Below are 19,124 nucleotides of genomic sequence, written 5' to 3' on the forward strand. Positions count from 1 at the left end.
TTTGTCAGGCCTATGCTAATGAAATTCCATCAGCAAAATTGCTAATCAGAATTTCCTATTCCAGGGCCTCTTGGCTCTCAATTTCACTGAGTCTCAATACACAAAATCCTACCAGGGCTGGCCTTATTATTAATGAAACTAATAAAGAAATCACGTAAGGAGACAACAGTTTCTCATTATTCCATTTTACATTTTGTTAGAAACATCAATTCTATGCCAAATAGATAAGACTTAGGACACTATATTAGTTCTCTAGAGTTGCTGTAACAAATTACCACAAATTAGGCTTAAAACAACAAAAATTCATCATTCTGGAGGCTAGAAGTCCAAAGTCAAGGGGTTAGCAGGGCCATACTTTGAAGTCTCCAGGGAAGAATCCTTCCTCACCTCTTTCAGCTTCTGGTGGCCCCTGGCAATCCTTGGACTTCCTTGGCTAGAGCTCCACCAGCTCCGATACCTGCTTCTGTCTTCATATGACCTTCTTCCCTGGGTCTCTTTGAGTCCACATCTCTTCTTATGAGGACACCAGCCATTGGATATAGGGTCCAGTCTGATCCACTATGATTGCATCTCAGTTCTTACCTTGATTACATCTGCGAAGACCCTATTTTCAGATAGGGTCATTGTCTTAGTCCATTTGAGCTGCTATAACAACATACCATAGACTGAGTGGCTTATAAACAACAGAAAATTATTTCTCACATTTCTGGAGGTTGGAAGTCTGAGATGAGTATGCCAGCATGGTCAGGTTCTGGTGAGAGCTCTCTTCCGGGTTGCAAAGCGTCAACTTCTTGTTGTATCCTCAATGGCGGAGAGCAGAGTGGAGAGAGCACTCTCTCTGGTGATTCTTGTAAGGGCACTAATCCCATTCGTGAGGGCCCTACCTTATGACTTCATGTAATCCTAATTACCTCCCGAAGGCCCCACCTCCTAATACCAAATACCGTCCTATTGGGGGATTGGGTTTCAACACATGAATTTTGGGGGCACACAAACATTCAGTCCACAACAGTTGTCTTCTGAGGTTGGTTTGAAAAGAATTTAGGGGAACACTATTTAGACCCTACCAACACCACATCAAATAAGTTGCATTTTAATATCATGAAATTCTAATCATGACTTTTATCAAAAAGCATCAAGTATCAAATCACAGGTAGGAGCATCATTAAAGAGGCCTACAGCTACTTCCTTTGCTTTCTTTTTGCTCAGAAGTGGGTCCCAGCAAGATGGTATCAGCAAAATAGGTGTTTATCGCTAAAAGATACCAGTAGTCTTTTGGTTGTTGTTGCTTGGGCAGTTTTAAAGAATCTGAAAGTCTTGGTTTGCTGTCATGTGGAAGCATTCCAGCTAAGAGAGCTGGTTTGGGATAACTTGTAGGAATATCTACTCTGCTCTGCGTGATGTAGAATAGCTCTTTCCTCATGGGACACTTTCATCACGTTACCATCCTTCCCCAACCCAATGACCGGGAAAAAAAAGGAAACCAACAGATGTAAAATGAGTCTGTTTTTTGAAGGGAGAAATTACTAGCTAAAATTTGGTGTGAGGACATTTGCAGGACTTTAGTTATCTGTACCTTTCAGGATGCTGAGGTGTGGCTTGTTCTGTTCAGGTCACACTAGACCTGTGGCAGGGACTCCTTAGGTCATCCGAAATTCCCAGCAGGTGGAGAACATGGGCCCTGGGAAGAGGTCAGAGATGAGCAATGAGGTCTGCTCTGCTCTCTGAGTTCAAGGAGTAATCCTTCTGTTGGCTTGTCATGCATTACATTTTTCTCTCAAGTCCAGAAGTCTCTTCTTGCCATTAAAAACTGTGGCTAGCAGGTCATGATATTTTAATCTTTAAAATGTCTTTATTGTAGCATTAGCATTAGGTGCTTGGCATCAGACAAGTCAAGAGTTAAAAGAGCTTCAGAAGAGTCACTTTGGTCAAAAGCCACATTTTGAAGATTGACTTGGTTAAACATCAACATTCATTTGTGATTCGCTTAACTCTATTTCAAATCACATAATCTCAGAACATAGAAATTCGATCAAACTAAACAATATAAACCCACGGGTATGTAGTAGCAATTAAGTAGTAGTTGGAATATGTAAGTGCTTGTTAGAAGCACCAGAAAAGCTGTCCATCTGAAAGAATGGAACTTCAGGTGTGAGTGACGGAAGGAGGGGAAGCAAGGCATTCTGGTCCTGATAATTATAACTACACATGGTTTTAAAAGAATCTATAGTTTGGTTTGTCTTCTGAACATAACCTCTGTTCATTTCTTTCAGTTCTTTGTTTCAACACCAGTTTTCAGCTATGATGCCATTTCATACTACAAAATATTTAGCGACAAGAATGGCTACAAACATATTCACTATATCAAAGACACTGTGGTATGTTCCTTCCAAGATTTATCTCCTCAAAGATCATTCACTTGAGGTTGCTCAAATAACGCTCAGCTTCACACAACATAATGTTTGTCTTTTTATAGGAAAATGCTATTCAAATTACAAGTGGCAAGTGGGAGGCCATAAATATATTCAGAGTAACACAGGATTCACTGTAAGTATTGCATGAAGCTTGATGCACCATTCAGGTTTTAATTGGCACTGATGGACATACAAAGGATACGGCACCACTTCTTTCAGTTAAGAGGATTTTTGTTACTTATTCTATAGTTTAGTTCAGACAGCTGTGGTTTCTTTAAGTTTGCACATTCTTTAATAACTAGTAAACATGATTTCCTTTTGGAAAGAAGATTTAGTAGGTGGTTATTTCTCTTCTGGTACTTGGTATATAATTACATTAAAAGTATAAAAATTTTAAAATAGTAACTGGTTCTAAAGATAGATATCCCCCCTAGCACTTGAAGCAATAAGCAAGGTGCAGAAGTCCACGATGACAGCCCCTTGATAAAGAAATGTTCTTATAGTGATTCACTGTTATATAAGTTTAAGATTATTATCTATAACAGCTATTATTTATTGAGCGATTGTTGTGTACAATGTACTGTAAAGTAGAAATGATGATCCCAGTTTTACAGACGAGAAAACTGATACTTGGAAATTTAATTAACTTGGCCAAGGTTACATAGTGGCAGAACTAGGATTTAAACCTAAAACACATTAAATCTAAGGTTCTTATTATTAACCTCAACATGGGGCTTCTTCCTTCCAGGTCTTTCCTTTTCAGTCCATCCTGCGTACTGTCTAAATAAATCTTCTTAAAATAAGCATTTATGATCAAACATCTCTAATCAAGTGTGCAGTTCCTTCCCATTACTTTTAATAAAGTCCAAATCCAGGGCACTCTCTTGTAACCTGCCTGCCATTAGCTAGAATTCTAAGAGCAAAAGAGGAGGATCATTAGTCCAGCCTCACTGGATAAAAACTCTTTAGAAACCTATTGCTAATCCATGGAATTCTTTGAACTGTCGGCAAAGGAGTTTGGACATTACATGGGGCAGCCATTAAAACCGCCCGTGTAAGAGGAGTGACAAGATAAAAACAAATGGGACAGTTCAGAAATAATATGTTTAGGAGGTAGGGGAAAACTGAAAGCAGGAAGACCCAGGTATGGTCATAATCTAGGCCTGAGGTGACAGAGGACTGAACTAGAAAAGTGGCCATGAAACGTGGACTCCAAGGGAAAACTATGGCTCCTTTTTTTTGCATCTTTGGAACTTGGCATATAGTGCCTGGCACACTACTGTCAAATGAATAAAAGGAAGAGTAGACAGACAGTGAAGAGAGAGGCTGAACAGCACTGGTGGGTCAGTGGCTGTGAGGGAAAAGGAAAAAGGGAAAGTAGACTCTGTTCTAAGTGTTAGAGATAAAGACAACTGTGAAATCTTTGACATGGCAAGAAAACTGCAGGAGGCTGTTTGGAAAAGCTACTGAACAGTTTATTCACAGGTAGTTTGAGGTGATGTGGGAAAGGCAAGTATAAGTGATGTTTGGAGTCCCGTGAAGTCAGTAAAGACATTTAGAAGGATGCTGGTTTAAAATGTAAAATTAATACTAGGCGTAGGGTGTATTCTGTTGCTTTTTCCTTTTACTGGGGATAACAAGATTTTTATTTCAGTGAGGATATACAAGTACCTGGGTTAATAAAAAGTTCTGAGAATTGAAAATTAGTAACCAAACCTAGGTTATTCCAAACTTTTAACACTCTAAAAATAGAGCTCGTCCTAAAAATAAAAATTAAAAGTCAGTTACTTTGTGATATTCAGATGAACTCACAGAGGAGTAAAAATCATGCCACTAAATTGGATTTCCCACTTCGTGGCTATAGTAAAACAGGTTAAAACTGGGACCCAGATACTTAAGTAACAAGTGTGTTCTCTTGTGACTTGTTCTGCTCCTGGGTAAATTCACATGGCCCTTTGTGTGGTATCCCTGGGTGGACGAGTTTCCTGATTTATAGAAAAGTTATCTACTGTCAGTGCTTCTGTAAACTAAGTTCTAAAGATGTTCAGAATCATAGACAAAATTAAATAGTATAGCATAAAAAATCAGTAAGCTGTTAATTATGGAAATGAAAGGGGTGATATTAATCAAACATCCTAGTTTATTTTGTGTGGCTCATAACTAATACATCAGAGTATAATACACATATAAGAAAAAAGAGTACTCAACATAATTTAATATTTCTCCTATAATTTATAAACATATTTATAAGTATATTTTATGTAGCTATAAATATATTTATATATGAATTATAATTTATAAAGTCAGAGTAAGAACACAAAATTCAGAGGTATAAACAGCAGGGATCTGTGCACATAAGTGCCAATTAATTGTTTCATAAATGAACATTAGACTATATTATTTACTATATTAGTACTAGTATTAACAATTCTATCACCATTTAGTCATCAATACTTATTTACTAACTTCTGAATATATTTTCAGGTTTTATTCTAGCAATGAATTTGAAGGCTACCCTGGAAGACGAAATATCTATAGGTAATTTATATCAATTTATTCTAGTATTTTTATATATTGAAATTTAAATAAAAATCAGAGTCCTCAGAATGTATAGAATATTTTTAAAAAGCTGAAATGTAATAAAATTAATTTGTGAATTAAAATAAAATATTAAGACTGTTGTACACCACATCAGTACAAAAATACACACACACACACACACACACACACACCCGGCATATTAGCTGACTCAAAATGTTTGTTTTCAAAAAGAAAAATCAAGAAATTTTAATGCTGATATAAACATGGTACTAATCTTTTCAACTAAATTTACAGGTAATTGAGGAAATTCATTTTCCTACTGTGTACCAGGCATTGTATTTATTCCCATAATGTGTGCTTTCTTTTAATGTGACTTTCTTTGTCATAAGCCTATTACGATTGGAAAGAATTCACCTCTGTTCCTAAATTAGTGTTTAAGTTAGTCCACTGGCCCCCATGGTGGCTGGAATGGTGGTCTTTAAAGCCCCTCTGGTTGTGGAAGCAAAAACAATAGTTACCATGGGCTGGTGGTCTGCTATAGGCACATTTTTATCTGCTTTACATATGTAATTTCATTTAATCCCCACAACAACTCTATGAGGTTGGTGATATTGTTGGAGCCAAAATTTATACTTGGGCATGCTGACCTTGACCCCTTACTGTTAACTGCCTACCTAATGTTTTCCAAGATCACACCAAAATATGAACATGAATACTACTAACTGTAGCTGAGAAAATAAGAAATTTTTCCCTCTGCTGCATTCCTCTGTTCCCTCCTGGATCATGGCTTCTCATCTGTTGAGAAGACTCCCTCTCTGATGATAGCAATAGCTCTGACCACCCTCTAACATGTCCAAGGCAAGGTCAGGGGCAGCAGCAGAAGGAACACTGCAGTGGCCACAGGTAACCTTACTAGCCACAGCAGGACTCCAACTGTGCCTCCATCCTGGCATAATTCCACCTGGTCATCCCCAAATGAGATTCTGAGCATTTGGGGTAAAGTCTGGGAGGCTGTTTGTTAAAGCCAGTCACCCAGAGAATGGGCCCAAACTTGGTAGGTACAGGATGGCTTGTGTAGGAATGTGTGGAGGGAACATTTCCAGGAAGAGCTTCCATGAGCCCAAATTTCCTGCCAAATAAAATGAAAGCCACAGGAGCTACTTCGAACCGTGTTTCTTATTTGCAATTGGCTTATTACTAATTTCCCCTTCTAGATATATGATAAGGACACGGACCCCTTTTTTTGGTGACACTGTCAGATCTTCATTATATCTTTTGCCATGGGAACACAGGAAGAAAGATGGGACGTGGAAGAACTATGCATTCTCAACCACTTTGTAAAGTGTAAGAAAGTGATGGTTAGGAGAAGTGACTCCTTGGCTCCCATTCGAGGTGTTAGATATTTCTCACACCGCAGGAAAACCACAGAGGGCTTCTCTCTCAAAGTCTGTGCCTATTCAGGCAAAGATGGACTGAAAATCAGACAAATCAAAATCCTGTGATTCCCCCTTTACTTCAAACGATATTGGCAACAGAAAAATAGAGTGAGTTTGATGTCAATATGTAAATTAGTCATTTTACATGGAGTAGTACATTTTGATAAATACAATCTCAAAATTTCAGCTTAGTTTTATTTTCATTTTCCTCTAGAATTAGCATTGGAAGCTATCCTCCAAGCAAGAAGTGCATTACTTGCCATCTAAGGAGAAAAAGGTGCCAATATTACACAGCAAGTTTCAGCGACTATGCCAAGTACTATGCACTCGTCTGCTATGGTAGGTAATGGACCTAACGCATTCTCTACCCTCCTCTGCCACTTTCTTTGTCCTCGTCATCACTATCTGATCAATCCTTAGCTACAGGTTACTGAGCACCTGTTATATGTGAGGAACTTATCTAAGTTATCTTATCTAATGCTTATGGGGAAAAATGTAAGGAGGATAGGAAGGAGTTATTATCTCCATTTTTTGCGGTTGAGGAAACAGACCTTCTGTTAAAGGTCCACACTGCTGGTAAGCATGAGAGCCAGATGGGAGCAAGAGTCCTTTGGCTGTAAATCCCAACCTCTTACCCACCAAGTGCCACAGCACCATAATGTTGTATTGCCAAAACAATATCATAAAAATACGTGTCCTCTGATAAAATGGATGCTGGACTTCAGCCCCATTTACCTGCAGAAATGTCAATCTCCTATAGCCAGCGAAAGAAACCTGAGCTCTTTGCCTTGGAGGCCAACAATTCTTTGAACTATAGCTTCAATGCAGATGGAAAATGAGCTTTTGTCACATAGCATGTTCTTTCTAAACTTGGGAAACATGATAAGTAATTCATTCAAGTATAAAATAAACAAGTAATAAAATATACTAGACATTTCCTGGATGTTTAAGCTATATGTCCATTTAGCAAATAATTTCTATCCAGATAATTTCATTTTATGTGTAACCTTTCATCTCTATCTTGGACACGTAGTAAAGTTGGGTTAGGCCATCAGTAGATCAATGAGATACATTAGGACCTTGGTAGTCATCATGGGGATTAGGAAAACTGATCTGTAAAATATCTACCCCTCCATTCTCTGTCCCGACACCGTCCCCCTACCCCCATTAATCCCTGAGTTTCCATGGGAGCTGAGGGGGGACAGAAAACAAAGGGGGTTATTACCAAACATATGCCACTCTCCTGTTTCTGATATCAACTCCCCATATTCAGGTGGACAGCTCAGAGAATAAATAGAATCTTTGACTGACTGAGATCCCTGCTCAGTTGTAGAGGACCCTGAGGTCTCCTTTACTTCCCAGATGGAAGACCACCCTGACATGCCACTACCTCAGTCCAATCACCTGGGCCCAGAACCTCAGCCCCAGCAGTGGAAATGAGTAAGCATTTTAATCCAAATGCTCCCTTCAAGATGGCACAAGATGTCAGTTTAATACAACATTTTCACAAAAGGTTTGGTCAGTGGCATCTCTGAAAAGTCAAAAGATTGTTGTTCATGACCATATGTGCTGATTGTGGTTATGGCATTTCAAGGTATACATTAAATGTCCCTCTCAAGTTATGTGCAACATTTTTCATCCCAAGCTATATGTTTATGGAGCATATATTGAAAGCTTACATGCCAGGCACATAGTATCATTGAACTAACTGTCCTGAGTCATCTGGTTGTCTATTTTCTCTTCTGAAGGCAGAATCTGCTTTCCTTTCATCTTTATATTCATAAGGCCAAAAAGAATGATTAGTGCATAATAGACAATGAAGGTTTGCGGAATGAACATAGGTTCTAGGGAAGATAAAAACATTGCTGCCTTTTGCAAAGTGTACCCCAAACCTCATTTTTATGCTGATATATTTACTGATAACAACATCAGTGACCCTACACATAGAAACATGCATTTATATTTATATGCATTCTGCATTTGTACAGTGCTTTAATGCTTTTTGAAAGCACTATACCACTTTTTATATCACTTTGTTTTTCTGAGATCTACTTGAGCCTAAGTGCCCCCTGAAGAGTAAGGAATCAAAGACTAAGCTCTCATCAAAAGTTGGTGAAAGACTCCTTTCTAGAACTTGAATCGCCTGACTTTTCCACACTCACTCTTCCTCGGCAGTATGGTAATTTCCCATTTAGCAAAAAATATACTGTGTGGGAAGCATCACATCGTCTGGTGTTTTTGAAGCTCCAGTAAAATGAGTCACTGCACCATCATAGGAAAAACCTTGAAATCTTTCCCTTTAGGACTAAGAGTAAAGCTTCATTATGTAACTTCAAACTCTCCAAAAGGGATGGTGAGTAAATCCCAGATAATAGGATTTTGATACAGGTAAAATCATACTGATGATGCTGATGGAACAAAAGCAATGCAAAGGATGTTTATGCCACTAGGACCACACCCTCAGACCACTTGTGTCAAGGGCAGTCAGTCATTAGTTTGTCTCATAGTTTGGGCAAAAGAGATATATATGCCAGTTTCTCTATTGGAACTGCACACCCATGAAAATTCCATAAGGTCAATGTTGATGGACTAAAGTCTAGAAATTCAGATTCATGTCTCATTGCCTTACATTCTAACAAAAAATAAAATGTGTATTTGTCCCTTTTAATAACGTTGAAGAAAAGCTAACCAAAATGAAAATCTCTGAAATTAAATTCTGTAAAATTATGAGACTCCACACAGTAAAGAACTGCTGGCTTTTGAGGGAGCCTTATAAACAATATCGCTTCTCCTTGCTCTCAGGTTAGACTGAGGAGTCAGGCAGGAAATCAATATTAGCTTTATTACCTGTAAAGGTTAATTGGAAAATGTGGCTAAGGTGTGAAGCTTCCTAATACTGCACCCCAGAATTACAATTACTCACACAAATATGGGTACAACTAGACAGCCACTGGCTTCGCCCATTGGCCACTGTCACACTTATAGCAGTGGAATAGATCAAAACAGTCCTGTTCTCTGCAGGCTGAAAGATGCCAGGAACAAGGTAGAAGAAGGAGCTACTCATACTCTGGTTTTCTCAGAAACATAGGTCATTCCCCCTCTCCTTGCTTGGGACCAAGGATGCTCTAATGGAACTCCCACCACAGAGGAGGAAGCATCAGGAGTGCAAATGAACATCTCTCAACCTCCATGTTTGTTGCTTTTAACTCTTTGGCTGCCTGAGCAAATTTACCCTTTAAAAATGTATTTCCAGGTATTATTTATTCTATAGTTCCAGTAAGTGATAGTGTTTAATATTTGTAGATTTTGTTAAAAGGGCCAATTTCTTCACAGAGAACCTGAATTCCATGTTGGAATATATGGTGGACAGTGGTTTGCCACCCAGACGTCCCATCTTCAGATCTGAATCATTCATTTCTCTAGCTGCTGAGAGGGCTGGTGGCAGACACCTCACAGCTGGGCCCCCCACTCCCACCCCAGAGATTGCTCTCATCCCAGGCCACAGCCAATTACCACTTCATTCTGCGGTATAAAAGCCAGCTCAGTTGGCACCATTCAAGACAACTGTGCAGGCCATATATCTCCAGAGCTCCCAGTGGGGTTGGCTGAGGTCAACACCACACCCCAGATGAACTTTTGGTGCACAAAACTCCTTCTGGGCCTGTTTCGTGGGGAATGTGACCCATCAAAGCATATTTGAGCAGAAAATATTTTCTATATAAATTAATTTCTGCATATAGTAACTAAATGAAAGAAAAAGAGATGCTGGGTTCTACCTACCAAAATAAACTGTACATCAAATCAAGAAGCCAGATTGAAAATACATTCTAGGTACTGGAGAAGGTCATTTGATAATAAAAACACAGCTAAAACTGGCCCATACAGCATATCTTCCCAGAAGGCCGTTTATCACTGCAGCTTCTGGGACCCATTTGTGTAATTAGATCTTAACTATTTAGGATCACTCTGGGAAAAGTGCACAGGCAACTCTTCTCTTATGTCTGTCCTTTGATTGGGCTCTGGACTCATGTGTTCTTTCAATGTAACTTAAAAGGTGATGTTTACTTCTCTATGGGGAGAAAAAAAATAGTTGTAGAATTAAAAGAGGTAATTGAACTTGACAGTAATCACAAATACTACCAGAAGTTCTTGTTGAAAACTAAATGTTATTTTAAAACTAACCCACGTTTTTGTTTTCATCCTATGTACAGGCCCAGGCCTCCCAATTTCCACCCTTCATGACGGCCACACTGATCAAGGTACTCTCTCTCCCATGCTTTTGTCTTGTCTTAAGAAATCCTGGACTCTTATGACACTAGAGGAAACAAGACAGTTTCCCCACACAAACAAGGGGAACAGTGATGGATTCTCTTATTGTATAGCTTATGATTATATAGATCAGCCTATTCTTTGAGTCAAACCTGATCATATGAACTTTAATAATTATTTGCAGTAAGAACCTGGCATAATGCAAATATATAAGAGGGATTAATCCTGTCTCCCCCAATCACCCTTATCAAAAACACGGAAGCTTAGAATTGGAAGGAAACTTAAGATTTTTAGTACAATCTCCCTCCCAAATAAGAAGACCTGTTTTTTTGGTAACATCCCAAACTGGAGAAGAGTTCCAGATATAACTCCAGTTCGAAGCAGAGGGTGACTATCACGCTAGCTTTTTTGTTTTAACAGCTACATCACACTGTTGCCACGTATGAGAGCCCTGAAATTTGGAGGCTCTTTCCATTTTCAATTTCTATCAAGACAGAACTCCTCCATCCTGCATTTGTGATATTGGTTCAAAATAGTTCACAGCTCAAAGATGACCGTTTTTGCTCTCATTGGAGATATCAAAGTGTATAACTGCCCTGAGACTCTTCCTGCAGTTCTCTGTTATCTTTTAATTTACTATTAAACATTATAGGGTTGAAGTTGATGGAGTCTAGGGACAATGAGGGACTTCAGTACTCTGCTTTGGAATTAGTTTGGCTGCCAGCTCAATGGCCTAAGTATAGGTGAAGATAAAGCAATGAGGAAAAACAGAGTAGATTCAGGAGCCCAGGACAGGACAGGCATTGTAATAATGACACTGTGAATTTAGTTTCAGTTTGAAGTTTTGGTTTTTTTTTTTTTACCTTGTGTCTAATAATGAAATACTTTTAAGAATAATAGATTGTATTTCTCATTTCAACCTGCAGTGAGAGAAATTTTAAAGCAAGGATAGTTTGAAATTTGTAAGTTTTTGTGTTAATGGAAGTCACCATAAATGTATAATTCTCATTTTATCATGACCGCAAAATAAAGGTCAGCTTCCTTTTTTTACTGAGTTTCTACTTTCTTACTATCCTTCTCATATTCCTGCCAGATACAAATTTCTGTGTTGCTTACAAAGTCTTGTTACTTCACCCAACACTTACAAAATAGGGACAGTGTTCATGTCAGTCTCATATATGTCATATGTATTTATATGTTTTCTAACTCTCAAAACATAATGCAAAGTCTTTTACAGCACAGTTCTGCAAACTTGCTTCATGATGAAATTCTCCAGAGAGGTTTATTATAAATACAGATTCTCAGGCTGCCCCCAGAAATTCCAGTTCGGTAGGTCTTATATTGGGTTAGGGAATCTGTATTTTTAATAAATCCCCAAATAAGTTTTGGAGTTGCTTTTTAGAGCAGATGATATTTCTTCTATTTAGTTCTAGTTTTCTCAGCCATTTTCCATTGTATTTGGTGCCCCAAATTTTCATTCAATAGATATTTATTAAGCACTATTACATTAAAACAGACACTGTACTAGATACTAGATCCTTAAAATGAACAGATACTGGGTTAGATATGGTCCCTGTCCTTAAGGAGATTATAGATCAGTGGGGAATGCAAACGTGTGAATGGGCAGTTACAACACAGTGGGGTAAGGTATTAAGATAGGGGAAATAGAGATAGCATAAAAACATATAAGAAGGGCACCTCATCTGGGGTAGGGGGCTTAGGAAATGTTTCCTAATGATAGCTACATTGACTTTAAGACTCATAAATATAAAGGAGGGATTGATGCTGTTTGGATGTCTAGCTTGCTCAAGTGGATTGGTATTGATGCTTTTTACTGAAAGATGGGATTCACAGTGGAGAGAACATTTTGGAGAGATAATGAATTTTGTTTTCAATGTTGAGTTTGAGATACTGATGGCATATAACTAAGAAGAGCTGTCCTGGAGTGACAGAGTTTTGGATCTGGATGTTGGAGGATTGGTTTGAACTGAAGATAATGATCATGAAATCATTCATTTAAGGAATACATGGTTACTAAGTCCATGGAAATGGATGATGCAGCAGAGTGGGGAAAATGAAGGTGGGCAAGGGTAGTGGAAAGTGAGCCTAGAGTAAAACTGTGCAGAAAACCAACACGAGAAATGCAAAGCAAAAAATGAACCTGTAAAGGAGACCAAGGGGGAACAAGAAGGAGGACAACCTTGAGAGTATGGAGTCATGAAGGGCAGGGGAAGAAAGTATCTCAAGAAAAAGAGAGTGCTTATCTGTGTCAAGTGCTTCAGAGAGTGAAGCAAGACCTGCTCTAAATCAATGAGCTTAGCGAAATAAGGATGAGCATTAGCTTGGTCAGAGCAGTTTCATTGGAACAGTGGAGGTAGAGGCCAGACTGAAGCAAATTTAGGTCTGCATAGGAGGTAAATAAATAAAAAGAAACTATTTTCAGTAGGTCTGACTGATGAGCAAAGAGGTGGGATAATGACTGGAAGAGATTGATAGAGGTTTAAGCTAGTTTTTGAAAGCTGATAAACATTTGAGCATGGTTGAATGCTGATGGAAGAAATTTGGAGACCAAAAGCTGTTGAAGGCATAAAGGAGGGAGGTCGCTGAGAAGGTGGGCAAAGTGGAGTCCAGAGACAGGTGAGGAGATTAATCTCCAGCATTGTGATGAGAGAGAATGAGGAAATTACCGATGGAATTATATGAAAGTTTGAAGAAAACAGTACAATGGCTTTATTTTCTCTGCAAAGTGGAGTAAAGTCATTGGAAAATAACAGATAGTACTTGAACCAGATGCTATAAAAACCCAGAAGAGTTGGCACTTGACATGGAGGGCCCAGGTGAGGCTTAGTTGCTTCTGGCAGAGCAGATCTTCATTAAAATTACCTAACTGATTGAATAACCTTATTTATCAGATTTTCTGCAGATTCTTCACATAATTTAATCAATGAACAATATGTCATAGTTAATAGGGTTTAAACAAAAATCTCACATATGATCCATCATTCTTACCACTTGATTTCATTGTAATGAAGAGTCTTCAAACATTTGGAGAGCACATACTACATATCATGCACTTGGTACTGAGCATGCTGAGTGCTGAGTATACAATGATGAGTGAAAGAAGGTAAAAGGTACAGTCTGGGCTGTAGCACTCCTTGCCACATTATACATTGCTAATGCACAGCCACATAGAGAAGCCCAATTGCCACCCCTCCCTCTCCTCACAACCGTATGAAATTCCATTTTGCCTCCAAGGGGTGGGAAAATTGCACATTTACTATCCATAAAAATGCAACCCTGGACTGTAGAGACGTTAATAAGATTTTCCATTCAACTTGTCATTTCAGTAAGTCATGAATCAGAAAATTTCAGTAGCTAGGAACAGAATAGAAAAGGAATCAAGGTCAACCCAACCAGGCAACATCTGCGTGTTGTCTCTGACTTCCAGTATCTGTCTACAGAATGATAAACATGGTCTACATAAATAAATATTGCAACCATTCTTTGTACTTACTCCACATAGATTCCCTTTATCCTTGACAGTTCCACACTGAGAACCCACACAAGAAGGAAGAGCTGGCTGCATTGTGGTTATAATTGAGTATTCATTTTATTTTCTTTTTTAGTTTTAACTTTTTAAATTGAATTATAGTTAATTTACAATGTTGTGTTAGTTTCAGGTGTACAGCAAAGTGACTCAGTTATACACATACACATGTTCTTTTTCAGATTCTTTTCCATTATAGGTTATTATAATATACTGAATATAGTTCTCTGTGCTATACAATAGGGTCCTTGTTGTTTACCTATTTTATATATAGTTGTGTGTATATGTTAATCCCAAACTCCTAATTTATCCTTCTCCCCACCCACTGCTATCCCTTTTTCTAGTTTTAACTTTTAAGTTGCCACAAGTATCTCTTTCCTGATGGATTGTCCAAAGTTAAAATGAAATGTATTATGTATCTTATACAACTCATACCAAAACATCTATACTTGTTCTAAGATTAAATGTAACACTTTGGAGCAAAATGCCATGAGTATATGAAAACTGAGAGTTACAAGGGAAGTGGTTTGGCAAACTTAGTGTAGTTACAAGTACTCCCCCAGCTCCCCATCTTCAAGGACCACTTTTTTAAAAAGTCACAAAAACACGGAGACCACAGGACTGGCATACCTCAGAAGTCATCCAGACCCTCTTTTAAAAAATAAAGCCACAAACTCCACTTATTATACAAAAATCTAACTTCTCTCTAGACGATACCTGATATCTATCCAGGTCAAAACAAAGCTTACAAAAAGTCCTCTACTGCTAGAAACCCATTCGAATGTATCACTGATCTACAGCATCAGGAGATCAATATATTTGTTCAGTTACAAAAATTAAAGTGTGAGGGCTTCCCTGGTGGCGCAGTGGTTGAGAGTCCGCCTGCCGATGCAGGGGACACGGGTTCGTGCCCCCGTCTGGGAAGATCCCACATGCCGCGGAGTGGCTGGGTCCGTGAGCCATGGCCGCTGAGCCTGCGCGTCTGGAGCCTGTGCTCCGCAACGGGAGAGGCCACAACAGTCAGAGGCCCGCGTACCGCAAAAAAAAAAAAAAAAAAAAAAAAAAAAAAAAATTAAAGTGTGAAACATAACTAAGCTGAAAGATAAACAAGAGTTGTTTAGGAGATATTTTAAGGTGAAAGATAGAAATCATAGTGTGTATATACTGTTGTTTTTTTAAGATATATAACTACCTTGAAAGAAAGGAATTGAAGGAATAGGATGCACAGTAATTCAATTACAAAAAGAGAAAAAAAAGGAAGAATATCACAAAAAGAAAAAAAAAGGAAGAATATCCTATATTAAGCAAGTACAGCAGGAAAAGTTTAAGAAAGAAATAGATATAAAAAAGTCACAGAATTAATATTTGACCTTACACATTGAAGATTTTAAAACAAACTTTGTAACTATAATACATACTTAATTATTTTAAATTTGAGGTTTCAGCAATATAGATTTTGCTTCTAGCACTTTTTCAGTAAAAATAATTTTTTTAAATGTCACCTACTCAGGTCATGGCTTCATGTTGCAAAAAAAAAGTTAGAAACAGGAAAATGTGGCTGAATAAACATCGTTACTTCTGTGATTCTGCTCAAAATGTATTTTGATGCCATCAGGGTTCGTTTAAGAGACAATGACTGATGTCCTTCATAAGTTCATCCCTGCTTTAAAGGCTGGATTAAAAATATCCTTGTCAATATGAAACTCCTTAAGCAATCCTTATACAGTTTCAGTTTCATCCATAGTAAAGCCAAAGACATTTTAAGAAATAATTTTCTTATGGAATTTCTATTAATTAAAAATGAACATTTTACTTTTTTTTTAAGAAATTAAAATCCTGGAAGAAAACAAGGAATTGGAAAATGCTTTGAAAAATATCCAGCTGCCTAAAGAGGAAATTAAGAAACTTGAAGTGGATGATATTAGTAAGATCTTTTAAAAATTTCTCATGAATAGATATGAAGCTGAACACTTATCAGCTTTTGCTTTTTTAAAACAAAATTGTAGGGTAAATATTATAATCCAATCTCTACAATATTACAGGATCTTAATTTTAAAAATCTTACTGTCACATTAAATTTTTATGAAATATCTTTCATATGTTTGTGGATAGGTTGATCTTATACTTTTCTATAGCTCCATTTCAACACTGATACTTTTAAAAAGAGTTTATCTAATTTTAATTTTAAAATGTGTGCTTCTAGAAAAATAATAGTTCAACATTTCTAGCAACTTGTAAATTGGACAAAAATATGTAATAAAAATCAAGTAAAACATAGTCTTTGTTCTTAATAATTTACTAGTTATAAATTGAATTTATGTTATATGTTGTTATTAAAGAAAATAAATAATGCTATGAGTATAGTGGAATGAAGATTTTTCTCTGTTTTTGTTTTTCAAGCTTTATGGTACAAGATGATTCTTCCTCCTCGGTTTGACAGATCAAAGAAGTATCCCTTGCTAATTCAAGTGTATGTAATATTTTCTTTGGTTTAAAAACTATTTACTGAAAATATGTTGGATTAAATACACATTTGTGAGATAGAATGAACCATTCTCCTCTGTAACAGTTCCTATTGATGCTGTTTTTATATATTCCTCAACTAATCAGAGTAAATAAAATATGGCTATTTAAAATAGCCTGAGAAAGTTTTGAGATTTTTAGATGGACTTGCTTGCATTTACTGTTTTGAATTTCCTTTGTATGGCAAATTGCCTAATGTGTCAGAATACCTTTGAGATAGAGAAATTGCAGCCAAAAAATATTGTAAATCATCTTAACATCTTATGTAATTGAGTTAGAAATGAAATAAGGGAATGGAATACATTTTGTGGAATCACACCCAAAATCAGTGCTGACCTACACACAATTTGCTTAAAACACCATGCATTTTTTTTAGTATATCTTATGCCTGCTTTTAGCAAGTGGCAGGTGGCAGAAATGACGAAAAACCCACACATATTCCTTGAAATGCCAACCCTAGATGTATCCGTTTTGGGGAATAGGAGAGGCTGTGTCCCAAAACAACTTCCTTGTAGCAAACCTCTGGGAAAAGCCTGGTCCTCTCTTGATTTTGAGCCAGTTCTAATGCCACTGTTATTGAAATTTTATCATACAAATGTACTGGGAAATACTAAAGGCAATTCTTGGCCATGATGGGAAGTTGAGTTTCACAAAGGAATCAGAGATTCTATCTTTTTCTTTTTTCTGTAGGTATGGTGGTCCCTGCAGTCAAAGTGTAAGGTCTGTATTCGCTATTAGTTGGATATCTTATCTTGCAAGTAAGGAAGGGATAGTCATTGCCTTGGTGGATGGTCGAGGAACAGCTTTCCAAGGTGACAAACTTCTGTATGCAGTGTATCGAAAGCTGGGTGTTTATGAAGTTGAGGACCAGATCACAGCTGTCAGGTGAGCGCCTTCTCATTCAAACAGAAACTGATGTCAGCAAAAGTCATGCAGTCATTCTCGGGTTTCCCCATCCTTAATGTCTTAAATTTTTTTGGTCTATTTTCCTAACGTCATCTAAAGCTATCATTAACCTTAAAGTCATATTTTTACCCAATATAAGAAAAAATTATTCACGGAAGAGAGAAGAAAAATGATTTATGGTGAAATACTATCTTTCCATGTTTCAGTCATTCTAACAGACTTTCATTACCATGGCTCACAATTAGCAGAAAACTTTGTATAACTTTAGGGATGGTCTGTAGGAAACCAGACATCTGAATTTGCTCAAGCCTTGTGGATTCTACCTCATAAATTTAGAAATGGCTCAAGATTTCATCAGCACTATATACTTATAGATATTAACATTCTTTTGTAATTAAACTAGCTATTTTAGCAAGAATGTGTTTTCCTATTTTCATTCAACAAAAAATTTCTTTTACATAATAGAAATTTACCAAAACATTTAGGGGAAAGACAGATTTATAATCTGAGTTCTTCTTCCCAACTACATTCTCAACCACAATTTATGGCTCAGTCATCTCTTCCTGAAACAAAAAGAATAGAGTCACCGAAATTGTTCCTAATTTGGAAACACTGTGCAGGATTCTTCTGGATATTTCTATATAGTTGTTGGGTTTCTGTTATTGTGATGTGAGTAGGTGAAGTTGGAGAATACTAGATTGTAAATGTAAAAGCTAACACAGGCTGACTGTACTCTTAGTCATGGATATATGTGCATGAGTGATGTCTAAAGGTCAAACACTGTTTCACAGCAAAGAGCAATTTAGAAAATTAATTAGTATGTTTCTTTTATCATCTTAATATCATTAGCAGTTATTGATTTCAATGCAGCACACATAACACAGATTATATTTAATAACTAGGAGCCAGGCCCAGACAACACTTTTCTGTAATCAAAGCAGAAGAATTTAGACTCACAAGTAATTTTTTTTTAAATAGAAAAGTAATCATAACCCATATGCTTTCAATTTTTTCTTTCATTCTGTGAACAGTAATATACACACACTAACACCTAAAACATTCAATTAAAAACAAAGTCTATTTGAGTAAAATCTGAAAAATTGATAACTAAATTATTAAATAACACTATACAATCTGTAGGTATCATTCACACCTAACCTTTAGGAGGCTCCGTCTTTCTTACTGATCCAGATTTTTGGCCTTTCCACTATTTTAACTTTTTTGAGGGAGTCTTTGGCCTGATAGAGAGTCATAGAAAAGATAGTTCAAAGAAAAACTCTGAGATTCAATCGTTCATGTAAAGACTGTGGTATGCCTTAAGAATATTAACACAATTGTCAACATTATAGACTTAATTCTTTACGGTATTGTTTTTGGCATTGTGGGTAGGGTCACATTTATTTGTATTTAAACCATGCAATAAACACCAAGGACATGTAATCCTGGGACAACATCAAAAGACAGAGATGTAAATTATGGTTTGTAATT

At 37.1% G+C, this 19,124-nt stretch overlaps 1 protein-coding gene across 5 annotated transcripts in view; it reads left to right on the top strand.

Moving 5' to 3' along the window:
* FAP (fibroblast activation protein alpha) overlaps positions 1-19,124 on the top strand; it is a 72,104-nt gene that overhangs the window by 37,938 nt on the left and 15,042 nt on the right. For all 5 annotated transcript variants that reach the window (XM_081242081.1, XM_081242084.1, XM_081242080.1 and 2 more), the window contains 8 exons: positions 2,274-2,378; positions 2,477-2,547; positions 4,899-4,952; positions 6,606-6,730; positions 10,603-10,650; positions 16,033-16,131; positions 16,608-16,677; positions 17,421-17,615. In XM_081242081.1, coding sequence (XP_081098207.1) covers positions 2,274-2,378; positions 2,477-2,547; positions 4,899-4,952; positions 6,606-6,730; positions 10,603-10,650; positions 16,033-16,131; positions 16,608-16,677; positions 17,421-17,615 — 767 coding nt within the window. The remainder of the gene's footprint in view (positions 1-2,273; positions 2,379-2,476; positions 2,548-4,898; positions 4,953-6,605; positions 6,731-10,602; positions 10,651-16,032; positions 16,132-16,607; positions 16,678-17,420; positions 17,616-19,124) is intronic.

The sequence above is a fragment of the Mesoplodon bidens genome (assembly GCF_964165515.1).
Source record: "Mesoplodon bidens genome assembly, chromosome: 8".
Classification (NCBI taxonomy): domain Eukaryota; kingdom Metazoa; phylum Chordata; class Mammalia; order Artiodactyla; family Ziphiidae; genus Mesoplodon; species Mesoplodon bidens.